General features: G+C 44.5%; 1 protein-coding gene across 4 annotated transcripts in view; it reads left to right on the plus strand.

The window, feature by feature from the left end:
* MAP3K13 (mitogen-activated protein kinase kinase kinase 13) overlaps positions 1–18,744 on the plus strand; it is a 161,093-nt gene extending 142,349 nt beyond the window's left edge. For all 4 annotated transcript variants that reach the window (XM_043873868.1, XM_043873867.1, XM_043873869.1 and 1 more), the window contains 6 exons: positions 595–711; positions 1,805–1,942; positions 5,518–6,304; positions 9,041–9,111; positions 11,217–11,514; positions 12,918–18,744. In XM_043873868.1, the coding sequence (XP_043729803.1) occupies positions 595–711; positions 1,805–1,942; positions 5,518–6,304; positions 9,041–9,111; positions 11,217–11,514; positions 12,918–13,019 (1,513 nt within the window). In that variant the 3' untranslated portion in view covers positions 13,020–18,744. The remainder of the gene's footprint in view (positions 1–594; positions 712–1,804; positions 1,943–5,517; positions 6,305–9,040; positions 9,112–11,216; positions 11,515–12,917) is intronic.
* The last annotated feature ends 222 nt before the right edge of the window (positions 18,745–18,966 follow it).

An 18,966-nucleotide genomic window follows, 5' to 3' on the forward strand; every position in this document is an offset into this window, starting at 1 on the left:
CTTTTTTACTGTCTCCCTGCACCTCTGTTATCTTCCTTTATCGTATCTCTGCAACACAGATCCCTGGAGCAATGCTATTTGTTTATTCAGTTGCTGCCCTAGGTAACATGAAAGATCAGAAATTTATAAGAGGTAGTCTCTGACCCCAAGATGCTTATAATCTATTAAGGGATAGAACACATATAACCACTAGATTAGATAAGATCTATACCATGGATAAGTAAAAATGAGGGATTATCGTTTTAGCTTTAACTGCATATTTTCCTTAACATGTAGCATATTCTTATTAAGATATTGCCAAACAGTGCATGGACAAAGGCTATATATTATACATAAATTGCACTCAGATTTTACCTCCTGGCTATTCTGTATGAGTGGATATGGCCCTTAACAATCAACTAAGTGGCAAACTTGGACTTCTCATCTCCCACTCCACCTTGTCTGAGTCACTGCATCAGACACGCGAGCCTTAAATTTAGAGGGCCCTTGGGCAAGTGCTTTTAAGATAAACCATCCTGTTCTTATTTCATTAGAGCTGACCCTGGCTCTCCCCCACATTGATTAGCTTCACTGCTCCTGTGTTTTCTTTGATAGGCATGCTTTGGATATTCGTGAGCACTATGAGAGGAAACTTGAGCGGGCTAATAATTTGTACATGGAACTGAGTGCCATCATGCTGCAGCTAGAGATGCGGGAGAAGGAGCTCATCAAGTACGTACCTGGACCACTGTTTGTTCTGATTGATTTGGGTCTATCAGTCGGCCAAGATGTAATACTCGTCCAGGTTCAGTCAGTTCAGTTCAGTTCAGTCGCTCAGTCGTGTCCAACTCTTTGTGACCCCATGAATCACAGCACGCCAGGCCTCCCTGTCCATCACCAACTCCCGGAGCTTACTCAAACTCATGTCCATTAGGTTGGTGATGCCATCCAGCCATCTCATCCTCTGTTGTCCCCTTCTCCTCCTGCCCCCAATCCCTCCCAGCATCAGGGTCTTTTCCAATGAGTCAACTCTTTGCATGAGGTGGCCAAAGTATTGGAGTTTCAGCTTCAGCATCAGTCCTTCCAATGAACACCCAGGACTGATCTCCTTTAGGATGGACTGGTTGTCCAGGTTACTGCTACTCAAAACTGGTGACTGTGTTATTCATCCACCCAACATTGCTTGGGGGATGTTCCAGGCACAGGTCCCTGCCCTGGTGGGGCTCAATTTGAGTGGAGCTGGTTCTAGGGGACCGTGCACTTTGCAGTTTCAACCTGCCTAGTGGCTCAGGGAAGGGGGGTCTTCATTTCAGGAGGAGCTTGGTGTGGATGAGTGGGAGCTTACCATCCCCTAGGGAAGAAAAGCAACTGCTGCAGACAGTTCAGTGTTTTCCTGAGAATGGCAAGAAACTCTGGGGTCCTGACTAATAGCAGCTCCTGAAAATAAGTAGGACTTCAACCTTTGCTTGGTATCTCATAAGGCGTGTCAGGGGAAGGGAAGGTTGGCCTCTGAGTCCCATCTGCAAGCTGAAGAAAAAAAATGAAGTCAGGTTAGTCTGAATTTAGTTTTGTTTTTTCTTCCTTTTAACCTGAAGAGCAGCCTTATTATTCAGATAACCTATATCTGTTAAGTGTGGCCAGACTCTGTGGGTGGAATAAACCTGTGAAAACATTCTGCCCACCTTTTCTGTCTGGGGTGACTGGTGGTGGTGGTTTAGTCACCAAGTCGTGTCTGACTCTTGTGACCCCATGGACTGGAGCCTGCCAGGCTTCTCCAGGATTCTCCAGGCAAGACTGAGATGTGGCCTTTTCTTTCATTCTTCAGGCGTGAGCAGGCCGTGGAGAAGAAGTATCCTGGGACCTACAAACGACATCCTGTCCGTCCAATAATCCACCCCAATGCCATGGAGAAGCTCATGAAGAGGAAAGGCATGCCTCACAGACCTGGGATGCAGGCCAAGCGGTGAGCATCTATACTGACACTATTCAGATAAGTGGGGAAATATTCCCCTAAAATACATTATCAGATGATGGTGAGTGTGGCCACATGGCATTGCCTCTGGATACAGAGTAGGGAAGTGGGAGAGAGTGTGTCCTGGACTCCCGGAATCCAGTTATCACTTTCTAAGGCATCAATATTTATTAACTTAGCATGGAACAGTGAAGAGAAATGAAGTGGGGGCCAGACTCCCCCAGGAAGGGTGCTGTCCCGGGAGCTTCAGTGGCAGTGACCCTTCCAGGGGCCTGGAGTGGACGGGTGGCTCGTCCACGCCTCCCGCCCCGGGTGTGACGGCGGGGCGAGGGCCCGGAGGATGACTGCACCTCCATCCATCCAGACTCTGCCATTAGTCCTAACTGTGCCTTACTTGCCTTTCCCCAGCTGCTCCACAGGCGAGCACAGGGCCTGGGGCAGAGGGTCACCACGGAGGAGGCTGAGGGGCCCGCCTGGCTCCTCACTGCCACGACGGGGCAACCTCTTTACCACATCGAGTTTGTTGGGTAAACTATTAAAACAGCTTGCTTTCACAGAAAAAAAAAAAAAGAAGTGGGGGCCAGACAGGCCTGGATTCAAATCCTATTATAAGCTGTATGATTTGGAATATGTCAGTTGATCTCTCTCAATGCCATGGGTAAAATGGTGTACTTTCCTTTTCTTTTCTTGACCCCCTAGTGCACAGAATAGAGTTCTCTATAATATGCATCATGGGTCTGTGTATGTCCCACTTTTATTTATTCATTTAGTTAGTTCCTTTTAATAATGTAATAAGTGCCTGTAAATCCACCACCAAGACAAAAGAAGGCACTTTGATAATTACCTATATCTAATCATCTAGTTCCCCTCATCCCACTCCTGTGTGGAACTTTTGTGAGGTTTAAATAAGACAGTGTGTGAAATCACCTAGGAAACCACAGTTGTTAAAAAAGTTTTTAAAATTTTTTCAAGATTCCCTTTCCCCTAATTAAAACACATTTTCCTTGCTAGTTTAATGTTAGAATGCTCTTCTAGTCAGTTTTTTAAGTCACTCTCTGCTAGAGGAATTCCTCCCAATGAATGGAGTGGTGACCCAATCCTAAATTAATGAAAAAGAAAGAAATGTGCCTTAATCTGGGTGTAAACCTATCAGTGAGATTGGGATAAATGCAGTAAGAATAAAGGTAGTGAGAAAACGCAAACCAAGCATGTATTTTAAGACTTTCAGAACAGTGACCATCCCAGCACAGCCTGACTAATATGAATCTAAACCACTGAGGGATAACTACATGGATTAATCCCAGCTTTGCTTTTACTTACCACGCCTGACCATCTTCTGGTAAGCTCTAGAGAAATTGTTTTCAGTTGGCACCTAGCAAACCCCACGAGGAATCCCACCACCTCCCTTCTTTTGGTGTAGAACTAGGCACAGCCTTCACCTGCTGGCTCTTCTCTGCAGTCTGCCAACAGCTAAAACACCAAGCACTTTGGGAGAAAGTAGTGCTGTTTCATTTTTCACAGTATGAGCTCATGTTTACTTTTATTTCAGTTGTGAGAAACGTGTTTGAAAGTTTGACAGCACCAGTAGATGCTTAGTCGATGAGCTGCACTTGTCTAGAAAGGCAACTCAGAGTGGGTACTAGAGCTGCAGAGAGTTCTATTGATTGCATTTTGAAGGATTTATGTTTCAGATTATTTGGACAGTCCAGCGATTATCAAGTCAGCAGACCAGTGCCCTCTGAGGCGATCAGAGAGGAGAAACCATCCACTATCTTTTAGCCTCAGTTTGTGTTTAGTTAGGGACAGAAAAAGATGAACAATGATGGATCCACCAAGCCCATCACAATTGAGTATAGTCTAATAAGATAGTTTAAATGCCTCATAACATGGAGAAGCTTGGAATGGGGAGAGAACTGTTCCTTGGCGTCCAAAGACTTGGCTTCAAGCTGTGAGTTCTACCATTTCCTAGCTTTGTGATGGACACAAGCCAACTAACCTCTCTGATCCCTCGGTGCTCTCATCTGTAAAATGGGTATTGCAATAGTAGGAAGGTGGTATTTTGTATATTGTGAAGTGCTTTGTAAACTTGGAAGTGCTGTATCAGTGTTATTCTGTGATTTTGCACTGCCAGGTTGAGCAGCCTTCACCTGTCTTAGGACACTTTCACCTAAGTTCTCTATTAGTTCCTGCCATAACCAGTTACTGTGTAGATATTGATAGATGCCCTCACTGGGCCTTGGAGGGCTCTCTTTCCTCAGTAGAGAGCCCCAAAACCTCCCCAGATGCTGTCTGGGGCACAGGTTGGCCAACTGACCACAGGGCTGTGAATCTGAGACAGGAAGATGTTGATAACCCCACAGTACCCTATCTACCTCATCATATGCTGATGACACCTGGAACTTCTGTACTAAGACAAGTCTTTAGCTGAACTTCTCCTGGAAGAGAAGAAAAAACCATCTCCTACTGCCTGATGCCTACTGATTTGCTGTGAGGCCTGGTTCTTCAAAATGTGGTCCTCAGTTGAGATCATCTGAAAGCATGTTAGAAAGGCAGGCTTTGAGGTCCCATCCCAGACCTATGCAGTCATTTTAACAAGCTCCCAGGTGATCTGTACATACCTTCAGGCTGTACTCTGACTGTCCAACAAGCCAGACTGGCATTTAGGAGAGACTGTTTGTCTAGATTCTACCAGTAATGAGCTGTGAGACCAGGAGCCAATATAGTCGGGGTTTGGGTTCCTCATCACATAGGATGAAGGCAGGACTGCACCTGCAGTTTCCCTGAAAGGTCTGGGACCCCCTGGGGCCTGAATAGAGGTGTCTTTGAGACCACTGTGAGGGGAGAGAGGATGAGGAGACAGAGCCTTGTTGGGGGTGGCAGGGGCTTCTGCTTTCCTACCTCTCTTCAGTTGTTCTGGGTTTGGGTTTTTTAAGGTGAAATTGACATATACCATTATATTAATTTCAGGTGTATGGCATAATGATTCAATATATGTGTATATTGCAAAATGATCACCACAATAAGTTCAGTTAACATCCATTACCATACATACAAATTTTTTTCTTGTGATGAGAACTTTTAAGATTTACTCTCCTGTGCATGCATACTTGCATGCTAAATCGCTTCAGTTGTGTCCAACTCTTTGTGACCCTGTGGACTATAGCCCACCAGTAGATCCTCTGTCCATGGGATTCCTCAGGCAAGAATACTGTAGTGGGTTGCCATGCCTTCCTCCAGGGCATTTTCCCTACCCAGGAATCAAATCCACATCTCCTGCATTGGCAGGTAGGTTCTTTACCACTAGCATCACCTGGGAAGCCCCATTTACTGTTAGCAACTTTCAAATACACAACAGAGTATTGTTAACCTCGGTTACCACGCTGTTACATCCCATGACTTATTTGTATCATAATTGGAAGTTGGTACTTTTTGATCCCCTTCACCCATATCGCCCACCCCCTAAGTCCCGTCACCCCACCTCTGGCAACCACCAGACCTGGGATACATTTCCTCAAACTTGAATGAGTTTTCATATGTTTAAAGCCAAACCTGTTCTTTCCTTGCAGGCCAGATCTGTTGAGATCTGAAGGCATCCCCAGTGTGGAAGTGGCTCCCACGGCATCCCCTTTATCCGGAAGTCCCAAACTGTCCTCTTCCAGCAGCAAGAGCCGCTATCGGAGCAAACCACGCCACCGGCGCGGGAACAGCCGAGGCAGCCACAGTGACTTTGCGGCCATCTTGAAAAACCAGCCAGCCCAGGAGGATTCACCCCATCCCACTTCCCTCCACCAAGCTGAGCCCCAGTACCCTTCTCCCCAGCACCACAATCCTCTGCAGCAGCAATACCAGCAGCCCCCACCTGCCGCGTCGCAGAGTCACCATCCCAGACTCAACATGCACGGACAGGACATTGCCACCTGCGCCAACAACCTGAGGTACTTTGGCCCCGCGGCAGCCCTGCGGAGCCCACTCAGCAGCCACGCTCAGAGACAGATGCCTGGCTCTAGCCCTGACCTCATCTCCACGGCCATGGCGGCAGATTGTTGGAGAAGTTCTGAGCCTGACAAGGGCCAGGCTGGCCCCTGGGGCTGTTGTCAGGCTGACCCCTATGACCCCTGCCTCCAGTGCAGGCCAGAACAGCATGGGTCCCTAGACGTCCCCTCGGCCGAGCCGGTGGGGAGGAGCCCCAACCTTTTCAAGCCACCAGCACACAATCCCCTCTCAGAAAATGCCCAGGGTCCTAAGAAAATGGAAGAAAATGAATTCAGCGGTTGTCGGTCTGCATCATCCCTTGGCGCCTCTCATCACATCACTCCCCCAGTGCTACCTCGCAAAACAAGGCCACTTCAGAAGGTAAGGTATGATGACACACAGCAGCGGTGTGTCACTGCCTTTGAGGAATGCTGAAGCCTATCATATGCTATGCATTATAGAATGTATATAGAAAGTATGCATTTTGTAAAAGGATGAGATGACAAAAGCCCAAATAGCAATATTTTTGCTTTTAATACTTTCCACACTGCTTAGGTGATAGACTAAAGAATACAACTTCTGAATCAGGGCGATGATTCAAGTACATATAATTTATAAGTAGAAAAATAGCTGTATATTAGGACTACGTAATCAAAATAGGTTGGAATCCACTATCCTAGCCTAGTCCTAAGGACGTTGCAAGAAGGAAGGATCCCATTATAAAACAGATTTGGGAAACAAAACCATCTTTCCTTCCCTCTCGGAGATTCCTAAGTACACGTTTAACAAATCCTAGGCTTTGAGAAATCGTGCAGTAACTTCTTTTAAGCCAGCGTTTCCCTCACCTATTTGACCATACTGCCTTTTAAATATAACATTTATTCATCCCCCATGGAACTCATTTTCTTCCCAGTATATTTTAGAAAAACATCACCTTCATTATTAACCATCAAGACCCAGCCAGTTCTCAGTCACTGAAATCTATTCGTTTCCTCCTCACCCACTGACTGTCTGTGGTTTATTAGCTGGGAGGCCGACTAACTCTCCTACCTTATGTAAGAGCACAAGCTTGGTAGTCAGACAGACCTGAGTTCAAAGCCAGGCTCTTCCACTTAGTACCTTTCTGAGCATCGGTTTCTAATCTATAAAACGGGGCTAGTAGTGGACCCTGCCTCACTGACTGATGTGAAGATTAAATGAGTTAATACGTAAAGAAGTTAGAATCTGGCATACAACAACATTCCAAAAATATGAGCTCATCTTGCTAATGAGTTAAAAATAACACTATATATGAGAAGTGTTTAGCACACAGAAAACACCCACCCAGTTCTAACCGTCATCTCACATCGTCTTCATTCATTGGGAGTTCTGTTGAAGAAAGGAAAGTGTCTGAAACGCAGATGAGCGTGTTTTGGTCAACTAGACATTTCCTAGGAAAGAAGCTGAAGCTGAGGGCCACTGTCTCAGCTTTGAGACAGTGCTTCTTCCTCCACACACAATGCTGCTACTTACTGAGCATTCCCAGGGATACATTGTGTTTCAGGTAGTGCAGTGGATTTGGGCTAATTCATTCTCTGCAGCTCTGACCCCTATGGCTAGTAACATATATTTTGGTAGCATCTTTATTGAGATATAATTCACTTACCATACAGTTATCTCATTTAAAGTGTACAACTCAGTTCTTTCTATTCAGAGTTGTGCCGCTATCAGCACAACTGATTTTAGAATCTTTTCATTACCCCCAGAAGAAACCCATTAGCCCACACTCCCCAGTCCACTCCCAAGTAACATGTATCTTTGAACTATCCTGGTGCCATTTTGAGGCATCTGTGGATCTGCAGGCCACGGAACACACCACTCACACATTTGGCCTCCCTAGAACCATGCTCCCACAGGGCAGCTCAACCTCTCTCTGCTGAGATCTGCTCCCAGGAGTGCTCTAGAGGGACCTGCTTGTCTTCACAGGCAGAATAACTCCATCCCTGTCTTTCCTATTCAAAACGCATATCAGGAGACAAATGGATAAAAGTGATAGATTATTAGAACAGACTTTAAAAATAAATTATCCGTCCAACTTCCCTGATGGTCCAGTGGTTAAGACTTAGCCTTCCCACACAGGTGGTGCAGGTTTGATCCCTGGTCAGGGAGTTATGATCCTGCATGCCTCATGGCCAAAAAAAGGAAACATAAACAACAGAAGCAATTGTGTAACAAATTATGCTCAATTTTTGGTACAGTTATTTGGACCCACTTTACTCACCTCCCAAGGGATTGTTGTAATCCTGTGCATCATGGTGTTGTGGTTATTGATGGTTGATCTTAAGCGGGCTGTTCCTGTGCCCTGGAAGGGAAATAGAATCTTCCCTCAAGGGAAGATTGTGTTCTTAGATGAGATACTTATACACCCTTCCAGATCAATCACAGAGCCCAAGCAGTGATGGGGCCTCAGATGTCCCAACCAGAACTCTCTTACCCATGCCTATGTGCTGACTCAGTCGTATGTTAAGTATCTACTTTGTATGCAGTGTTGTGTTAATGGTAGAGAAGGAATACAACAGAACAAGATGGGATCTGACCTTAAATGATGTATGCCTTAGTAGTAGAGATGATGTAAGCATAATAGCTATAATACTAGGGGAAAAGTGATTGTTACATAAAGAGGGGAAGTAGTTGTTGGGCTTTGAAGAACTGAAAGATCACCTCTTGTTGAAGTCTCTATGTCAGAGCCTAGAACCACTAGTGACAGTGGTTACAAGAGAACACCCCCAAATCTAAGACCTCTTCTCTAGTTTCCCCTCCTGATTACTCACCTGTGGACATTCTCATGGAAGCTTCACCTCCCTGAGGGCAAAGATAACCCAGCCTCACCCAGGTCTATACATCCTCCAGCATCTAGTGCAAAGCCTAGATGGATACCCAGGGAAAGTTGCTATATGAATGAATGAAGAGGTATACTTTTAAAAATGACACTTAGCAAGCTACCTCTCGGTGCCTCTGATGATAATTAAATCTTTTACAGGGTCTCTGTGTGCATGTGTGTGTGTGTGTGTGTGTGTGTGTGTGTGTGTGTGAATGTAAGAAAGAGATATAAGACTCTTTTCTCCTTGTTCTTCTCAGAGTGGAGATGACTCCTCTGAAGAGGAAGAAGGGGAAGTAGATAGTGAAGTTGAATTTCCACGAAGACAGAGGTAAAACCAATAACCCATGTGATTGCTCTCAGTGTAAGCAGGAAGAATCCTGAGTTTGCCATACCTCCAGTTCCACAACAGGCCACTTTCTAATAGCAGCTCATAGGCAAGTTTGGACCCAGTGTTCATGGTTTCCTGTTGGCCATTTTGGTAGCTGGCTATGCACTGCAGATCCTAGTTTATCCAAATTCACTAGATAAGAACTGAAAGATGGGGAAAATGAATATGACTCAAGGTTATAATTGAGAATCTAGTGAGCAGTTTATGAGAAATGGCTGTGCTGTCTTATGGGTAATTTTATTGGTTTCTAGTGTACATCCTTGTATTAGTCTGCCCAGGCTGCTGTAACAAAATACCACACATTAGGTGGCTTAAACAAAAGAAATTTATTTCTCCCAATTCTGGAGCTGGGAAGCCCAAGATTGCTGGTGAAACCTCTGTTCCTGGCTTGCAGACAGCAGCCTTCCTGCTATGTCCTCACATGATAGGGGAGAGAGAAAGAGCATGAGAGATCTTCATCTTCTTATAAGGCCACAGTCCTATCAGATTAGGGCCCCACCCATATAACCTCATTTAACCTTAATGAAATGACCGAGCACATACGCACACCTCCTAAAGATCCCATCTTCAAATTCAGTCACATTGTAGATAAGGCTTCAACATATAAATTTGGAGAGGATACAATTTAATCCATAGCACTTCCCATGCCTTGGATTTTATACCTTACCAAGTTAAGTATAGCTAAATGAGTTGATCCTCCTTCAGCCCATCCTTAGAAACAGCTTCCTGCCTAGCCAGCAATAAGAACTTTGCTTGTAGGACCAAAGAAGCACCACACACCCCTACCTCTAGAATTAACAGCTGCTGTCATGTAGAAGTATGGAAGGGAGTTTTCCTCCCAGGAGGCCTTTTCTGCTGATAGGCATTCTGTTCCTGAAGAGAAAGACTGTAAGAATCCCCCAAGAAGGTTTGTGCACCTGCCCAGAACCAGGAATTTTCTGAGACCAAGGGACTCTGCATACTTGGGTAGATTGTATTCTGGGCCCATATGCCATGCACAAAATTGTAGTCTGTTCTCACCCCTGAGTTATTCCTACCACATTGCCGTTGCTACCTTGTTTCCTTGGACACTATGTTTTCTCCTCTGCAGTGAGATTGAGCCTGGATAGCTGTCTTTTCATCCTCTGACCCGATTTTATGAGCATCACAATTACTTCCAACATCTGTTCCTATGGTCACCATTAACTCAGCCCACCTGATGGCTTCCCACCTTTCTTTCTTGCTGTGATACAGATTTTGTTTTTAACCTCATGGTTTTGCTTTTTCTATTATAACATTCTTCCCCTTGTCTCCCTTCTGGGTTACCAGCCTTGAGAAGCTGTGTGAGTCCTACCTTAACTTCCCTTTCCCACCTGGGCTTCCTCCATCTGGACTCTTGATGCTATCACTCCAGCCCATCACCTGGCCTGGTCATCAGCCAACCTCAGATCACAGGCCATCGGAATCGCTTTGTACTAAGAAATACAGGAAGGTCAAGCAATGACAGAGGGAGAGGCAGTCTTCATTTTTATTATTTGTTTTATTATTTTAAGACAGTGTAAGCTAACAGCATTCTTATTTACTAGGCTCCTTTGTAAACAATGGGAGAGAAATGAGGAATTTTTGTAAATCCCCTCCCCCTTCCCCAGAAACTGTCTCATCAGAGCTAAACCCAACTTTACCTGGAATGAGCACCTACTGCTGGAGGGTGCCCACAGCTAGAGTCAACATTCCTTCCAAGCTCGTTTCTGTTAGGGGTTGATCCACAGGGTGGTAACAGCACTCAGCCTTCCAAGGCCCCTGTACCCAGTGAGAAACGTACTGCCGAAGACCAGCGGTAGCCATCAGCTTTGGAGCGTGTGGGGCCACATAAGCATAGAAAACCAAACGAAAGGCGGAATGCAGGTTTCCCTCTCTGTTGCTTTAAATAGTTTCTACCTTTCTGGATTTGGCTCTCCCTCCGGGGCAAGCAGAAAACTAGATCACCTCCCACCAAGGCTGCGACCAACAGACAAGAAAAACAGCCATTCCCAGGACTAAGTTCCTCTGGTTCTTTGTGGTTCTAGGCCCCATCGCTGTATCAGCAGCTGCCAGTCATATTCCACCTTTAGCTCTGAGAATTTCTCTGTGTCTGATGGTGAGGAAGGAAATACCAGTGACCACTCAAACAGTCCTGATGAGTTAGCAGATAAACTCGAAGACCGCCTGGCGGAGAAGCTCGATGACCTGCTGTCCCAGACGCCGGAGATCCCCATTGAGATATCCTCGCATTCGGATGGGCTCTCTGACAAGGAGTGTGCCGTGCGCCGCGTGAAAACACAGATGTCTCTGGGCAAGCTGTGTGCGGAGGAACGTGGCTATGAGGTGGGGTCTTCTCCTCTCTTCTCCTCTCGTCACTGTCCCCTTTCCTGGAGGTCTTTGTGTTAGAACATGCTCAAGTCCCTACGGCCTTTACAATTATGGAGAAAGGCATGGCAACCCACTCCAGTATTGTTGCCTGGAGAATCCCACGGACAGACGAGCCTGGCGGGCTACAGTCCATGGGGTGGCAAAGAGTCAGACACAACTGAGTGACTAACACACACACATATAGGATAAAATAACTTCCTCTATGAAGTAAGTAGAAGTATAGTAAGCCTCCTATATATGAACCTTTAAGTTGCCAACTTCCATGTTTGCACGTCCAGTCACTTGAGTTGTTTCCTGTGTCTGGCGTACATTGTCGTGTGTGTGCATCCTTCTCCTAGTGGTTGTGCTTTTGTGTTACTTTACAGCACTATATAGAGTACTGTAGTACAGTTCAATATTTCAAGCCCAGGATGTCTGGAAGCAAGCATAAAAACAGCAGTGATATAGCTAGTATTACTGCACTTTGCAGGGTACTGTACTATAAGATTAAAAATGTTTATTTGTGTGTTTGTTTTTTATGTATTATTCGTGTGAAAAGTATTATAAACCTATTACAGTACAGTACTACATAGCTGATTGTTTTAGTTGGGTACTTAAGCTAACTTGGTTGGACTTAATGAACAAATTGGACTTACAAATGTGCCCTGAGAACAGAACTCATTCGTACTCATTCGTATGTAGGGGACTTACTACAGAGATAATAGAGCTTCCCACAATGGGGTAGTTCTCCCAGATGAAGCACAAACATAAAACTGCTCAGGAAGCCTTCACCCTGAGATTCAACTCAAGCATCACTTCTGACCCTATCTCCCAACCCAGCTGAGGGTATGCGCCTCCCTCCCCCAGGTCCGCACTAGCCCGCTGCATGCTGTCAGAGCACTCGTACCACTTCAGTTAACACACAGTACTGCCTGCTCAGAGGATGGGTCACATCGTGGTTGGCAGTGTAGACCCTGGAGTCTGACTGCCCAGATGCCAGCCTTAGCCTTTCCACTCACTCACCGAGTGATGGGCGGCAAGCCACTTAACCTCTCTGTAGGTCAGCTCCCTTATCCCATATAGAGGCATGATAACAGCCTCTATTTCACAGAGGATTTGATGGATGTTAAAGCACTCACAGCAGTGTCTGGAACATAGTGAACAATGTATGTGGGGCTGTGGTGCACCATTTTCACTGTCTTCTTCATCATCATCTTTCTAAGTCTTCTTTCTCTATAAGCCCCACAAGGCCAGGGTCTGGTCTCATGTATGTTAGCCAGTAACCCAGCACAGGACCTGTCACATGGGAGGTGTTCAAAATACATTTACTGAGTAATTGGAGAAAGGAATTAAGGTCTTATGTTGTCTTGACTTTGCAGAATCCTATGCAGTTTGAAGAATCGGACTGTGACTCTTCAGATGGGGAGTGTTCTGATGCCACAGTCAGGACCAATAAACACTACAGCTCTGCTACCTGGTAATGAAAGAACACCCACCCTGAAGATCTCATGACTATACTGGCGTTTCCAATTCACCCCACCCCCAGACTCTTCCCACTCTCTCCCTGCTTTTTTGTCTGGGAGGAGAGCTGCCCCATCTTTCTTACCCCTAGAAATGAGCTGCAATAACGGGAACATGAGACTTCGCAAATCTCTGGAGAAAAATATCCAAATGAAATTAAGTCTCACTGAACATTTCAATCAAGAATGGCAGGGATCTATTTTATTGAATATTCTAGCTACTGTAACATTGATATTTATTTTTGTTTGACATTTTAACACTTTGTACTGTAAAGAGTGAACTATATATGATAGAGAAAAAGACAATAATTTCTTGCAAAAAAAAAAAAAAAAAAAGAGCGAGTGAAAGCAGGAAAGAAAAAAAAGTGAAATTTAGGAGCAACATCCTTGGGAGTTTGTGGGACCAGGAGGTATTATTGCTACTTGAACAGGGGACCAGTTCTTTTGGCCATAAGTGACTGAAGAAGAGCCAAAGCAAGACATACTGAGCATTTTAGAAAACAAAGAGCAGCAAAAGAAAAGCAATTCCAGGTAACTTGTGAACAGACCACACTAAATTCAACCAGCTTGTCCAGATGGGTGATGCAAAGACCTAGGAAAGTTTGGCGACCAGGTACTTGTATCCAGGGTCTTTGAGGGCATGTGTTCAAAACTGTGTATGTGGAAGCTGATCTCTTTTTAAAAATTTTAAGCAGCGTTTGGTAGTGAGACTTAGAGATAGTGTCCAACCTTGTCCTTGACAAATATTCCGCTTTTTAATGCTGTCAGTGTCATGACCTTGGCGAGTGTGTTACCTTGACCAATGTGTTGATTTTTCAGACTTGAGTGCCATTTTCCTGTATCCTACTTCCTTCCCACCTGTTGACTATTTCTTTTAGGGGAAAAGGGGGCAGGGGAGAGAGGGCCTGAGGAAGAGAGAGGATAAGACAGCAGTGTTGGAAAAGCAAATGTGCAGTTTGTGAAAGGACATTCACAGAATGTCTCAGTTTAACTACATGGAGAAGATGGGAATCACCCCTCCCTGGGACCAGGTTGTTTGTCTTCTAGAGTTTTATTGACTTAAATGGAACAGTCTTGGAAGGCAGCTAGGAGGTGTGTGAGTCTGCCCAATGTCCAGTCCCAGACCATACCCCATGTTTGTATTAACTCATTCTAAACCCAGAAGCTTTCGTGAGTGACTACCACTATCAGAATAAAGGCAAAACAGGCAATTTGCAAAAGGCAACCCCTCCCCCACCATGATAGCATTTCTGTTAAATGCTACTTGTAAAGTGTATTTGGCTCCATGCAATTTTGAATAATTTGATTTGGAAATTCATAGAAAGAACAACTGATGCTAAGCAGAGATTGGAAAGATTTTATATTGTCCAAGGCCTGACGTCCTTTCTGTCCCCAGGATCATGGACTCTGAGAAACAAACCAAGGTATCTCATGGTGCCTCAGTTTTAAGGAAATTTTAATCTAGAATTTGATGTAAAAACAGATGTTGGCCTAGATTCTGTCTCCAAGATTAGTCACTGCCAAACACCCTTTCTAGGCTCAAGACCTAGAGAGGATGGTTTAAACGCTTTGACACTGCATCGGATTGGACATCAGGCAAGACTTACACACACAGGTATTAAACCATTTCCAATACAGGTGAAAGCATCGCCCTCCTCCAAGTGTCACTGATTGCATCGGCCAAAAAGCAAAAGCAGGAGGGAATTTAGAGCAATTCCTTTTGCTTGTTTTATCCCTCAGTTTGTTTACACTTTATGTTGAGACATTGATTTAAAATTTAGTGTCTATAATTTATAGCTCTTAGGTAGGATGAAGGAAAATGTTTAACTTATACAGAGAGCAGTATTGTTTCATTAAATTATTCCATTTTGTATGAATTCTGTAGCTGGACTACATGAAAGATCTTAAGTTATGGCATTATTATCACTGTTATTTTATTTTATAATAATTATTATCCTTCTCATTTTCTGTCGATCAGAAGGTGCGGTTTATGGTATAGCACAGTGATTGTGTTGATTGCTAACCATGAGTTATTACGGATTTTTATGAAGGAATGAAAACGGAACTGCCGTGTGGGAGCTCCCTGGTATTCGTCTTAGCTGTATTCCCTCATTTTCTGTGTACAACAACAATCATCTGAGGATGCGGGTACTGCCCTGAGGCCCAGTGGTTAACGCTGTGATTTTGACTTGATCACAAAAGCTCCTAGGTGGGCAGATGACTGAGTGGTGGACAAAGTTCCAAAGCTGTACACTTTCTCAAGTTTCTTAAGAAATAAAATCATGCGATCCATTAGAAGCACAAGAGAATTATTTAATGCCCTGAGAGAAACAGGCCTACAGGGAACCTGCCTGGGGCCTGTGGGATAGATAGTTTCAAGAACTGGCAACATGGTTTGTAATCTCCTTCCTGCTAAATCCCATAAAACCAACCTTTTTTCCTCCTAGTTAGGAGACTAAAAAAACGGAAATAGATGGCATGACCAAAAAAAAAAAAATGCCTAGCTGTGGTGATGATTAGAAAAGTTCTAGCCTGAGGCCTAATCTGTCAGTCACAGAGCTGGAAAGTCACCTTTTAAAGACCATATTTTTCATCCTCTGACTTCAGACCACACTGTACTGTGAATCTCTCTGGCTCATTACTTCTGAGAACAGAGAGGCTACAACTCTGTGTCCTCTTTCTGTCCAACATAAAACACTGACCCTTCAGCTTATCCAGGCCTTGCCCACCTATAGTGGCCAAAGAGAAACATGAAGGTCAGCATGTCTTATCCCTTTCAGTGATGATCTTCCTGGAAAATCCACCCCAATACCTCATCATTTTGATATCTTTTGAATTCCCATCTGGACTGTCTGTCATGATAATGCCATATATCTAACTGGATTGACTGTTAAGAGCATGTTAGGGCCGCAGACAGTGTTGAATCTTCAAGTCATTCACTGTATGGTCAAGAGCTGAATAAAGTTCCACATTGAACATTTTACTTATTTTCTTTAGTAGAAGTGACTGGAGGCTTCAGAGAAGAACAGTGTCTTTAGAGAAATACCTTCTCTATCCCAGGCCGCCCTTCACTGCCTGCTTTGAAGTAACCAGGACAGTTTTGAATTGGTGTGTGTTTCTTTGAGAACAACTCCACAGTCATCTGAAGAGTGTGGAATGAAGAGCTCAGGGAATTTAAGAGCTAATTCTTCAGTCTGACAACTGGGCAACAGCACTTTAAGGAAACTCCCAGGACTATGATTTCAAGCTTCGGTGTCGATCAAAAGTTTAACCCCCTTGGGATGAATTCCACATTCGTTTAGCATCTGGTTTTGACTGACTGCAAGATAATGAGTTTTAATTTGTGTTGCAGATGAGCATTTGATTCTGATTCGCATCTATTTCTAGATCATGTCCTCTGAACAACAATTGCTCTTAAAATTGCTTAGCAGAGGGACTGAGAAGCCTGCATCCCCTTTGAAGTTATAATAGACCTTACCACTGCTAAAGCCTGCATCTCCTTTGAAGTTAAAATAGACTTTACCACTGCTAAAGTTTAGATTTGTTTGCTAGATTGTGGCTAACACCTTCCCAGGGAGGTGAAGAGCTAGCTGTGTTGTAAGATGGTTTGGTATGACCTACTTGAAGTTCAGATATTTAAAAACTTTGGTATCAACAAATCCATCCTTCTAGAATTAAGGATATTTTTAGTTGGATTTAATTAGTACACTGGAGTTCCATTTCAGGACCTCATTGTACTGAATTTGCCTCTTATCCAAGTAATAATAGACTTGATGGTTTGGGGTTTTCTTGGTACAACCTAATTTTAAATGCCCTCTCCCACTGTGGAGCACTGATTTTTTTTTTCAATGTGAATGTATCCTTATTGATCAAAAGATTTACCTTTTTCTTCCATGCCCTTATGTCTCACTCTCCACCCCCTTTTCTTAAAATGTTTCCACTTGAACTTCTTGCAACTGAATTCCATAAATCCCAAGGAATTCCTGCCCTACTCTGCTCATAGTAGAGTTTGCTATGTTGTGTTTCATTTTTCTACCAAGCCAGAAACCAGAATACCACCACATAGCACCATCTACCATCTTCACCCTTGATATCCCAAACTATGTTATCTATTGATCACCATATTCTTTCCTGCTGAACCTGGACACACCCTCCAAACCTCTCACAATACAGCACTTGGAGCAATAATTACCACTTGATTGGAACTGGTGTGCAAGGGGAGATCTATTTGCTGTTCCAACCTTAGCCTCATAATTTCCTAAGGTGGTTTGAGATCTTGAGTTAGCCCACACGGGAGAATGACGGGATGTACCAGTATTCTGCTTATAGGTCCCACCCTGTGGCCAGGGGGCAGCATGAAAGGCAGGAAAAAGGCTCCATGCCTCTACCCACTGCCCCTTTGGTGTATGATTGCAATTGAATTCCAAAATGTCTCCTTGTTTACATCATTTCATTGTGTTAAATGAGTCTGTTCCTCACCACCTTCTATAAACAGAGGGTTAATTAAGAAGTCCCAGTTGCTTGCTTCTTCCTTAGATTCTGTGAGACTGAGATACCAAAATGATGTGACATCCTTTTTGACTTTTGAATTGTTCTGTGTGAATTTAGTGCCTTTCTAGGCAGCAAGAATTTTCCTCATTGCTGATTTCATAGAAAAAAATGCCCTAATATACTCACACCACCAGTGTTACCAACATATACGGACTAGCACAGAAGAAATCATATTAGTCTGCCTGTTTGCACGTTACAGCCAATACTGCAGCACCTGTTCAAACTGGAACAGACTAGACTGCCAGGTGGAGGACCTTTGTAGAAACTGGAACACTTCTCAGGGACAGGTGGCAGAAGAGGGGAGCTCACTGTTCTGAGAAACAGGGTCACCCAAAAGGAGTTGGGTGAAGGCTTCCCTGTCACGTGACCAGAGCACACTGGCAGAACTTCACACAGAGCCAAGTCCCCCGGCAGACAATAAGGCCACTGTGAGGAAGTGCTAGCACTAGTCGCTCAGTCGTGTCCGACTCTCTGGGACCTCATGGACTGTCTGTGAAATTGTCCAGGCAAGAATACTGGAGTGGGTTGTCATTCCCTTCTCCAGGGGATCTTCCCGACCCAGGGACTGAACCCAGGTCTCCTGCATTGCAGGCAGATTCTTTACCTTCTGGGCCACCAGAGAAGGTACTGTAAGGAGACCTCCAGCCAAGTCCCAGGCCTACTCTCCAGAGCCACTTCACAGCACTCAGGGGAACACTGGCTCCTGGCCCTAGGCTGTTGACTGGTGATCAGGCAGATGGGGTCCTCCAGGGGTTGCAGGTCAGAGGGAACCCCCACCAGAAGGTGCAGGCTAATAGGAAGATGTCCCTTATTGATGGTGTCACCCAGGGAGCTCACTCCCTCCAGAGTGCCCACTTCTCAGATTCTGGAAGTGTGACAACCCACTTGGATTCTTGATTGCAATAAAATGTGAGTTCAATTTGAAGTGAATTAACTTCTTTTTTTGTAGTCAAGTCTCAAAATTAACTCCCTCACCTGCATCCTCTGTGGTCTCCAGTCCTGTTAGTTCTCCTGCTCCTTGTGCAGGTTCTGATGCCAGCTCTCCCTCTTTGTATCGACCAACTGTACAGTGATGGGAACAAGAGCGACTATCAAAGCAAACAAATGCATGGAATTAAACAAAAAGTGTACTTCACTGTTTTCTGTCCTGTCTTTTCCTTAAGGACTGCTTGTGTCCTGAGAGCTACCTTCACAAGTTTTAGAATTTGTCAGGGAAAGGAAAACTTTACACAACTGCGTTTCCTGCAGCCCGGAAAAATAGGTGGTGAGAAAAGCTGGTTTCTGTGGCATTTTCATCAGACACACCCACAGAAAGAAAAGACGACCATCATTGTGTTATTGTCTCTTCATGATTATT

The sequence above is a fragment of the Cervus elaphus genome, chromosome 19, assembly GCF_910594005.1.
Source record: "Cervus elaphus chromosome 19, mCerEla1.1, whole genome shotgun sequence".
Lineage (NCBI taxonomy): Eukaryota > Metazoa > Chordata > Mammalia > Artiodactyla > Cervidae > Cervus > Cervus elaphus.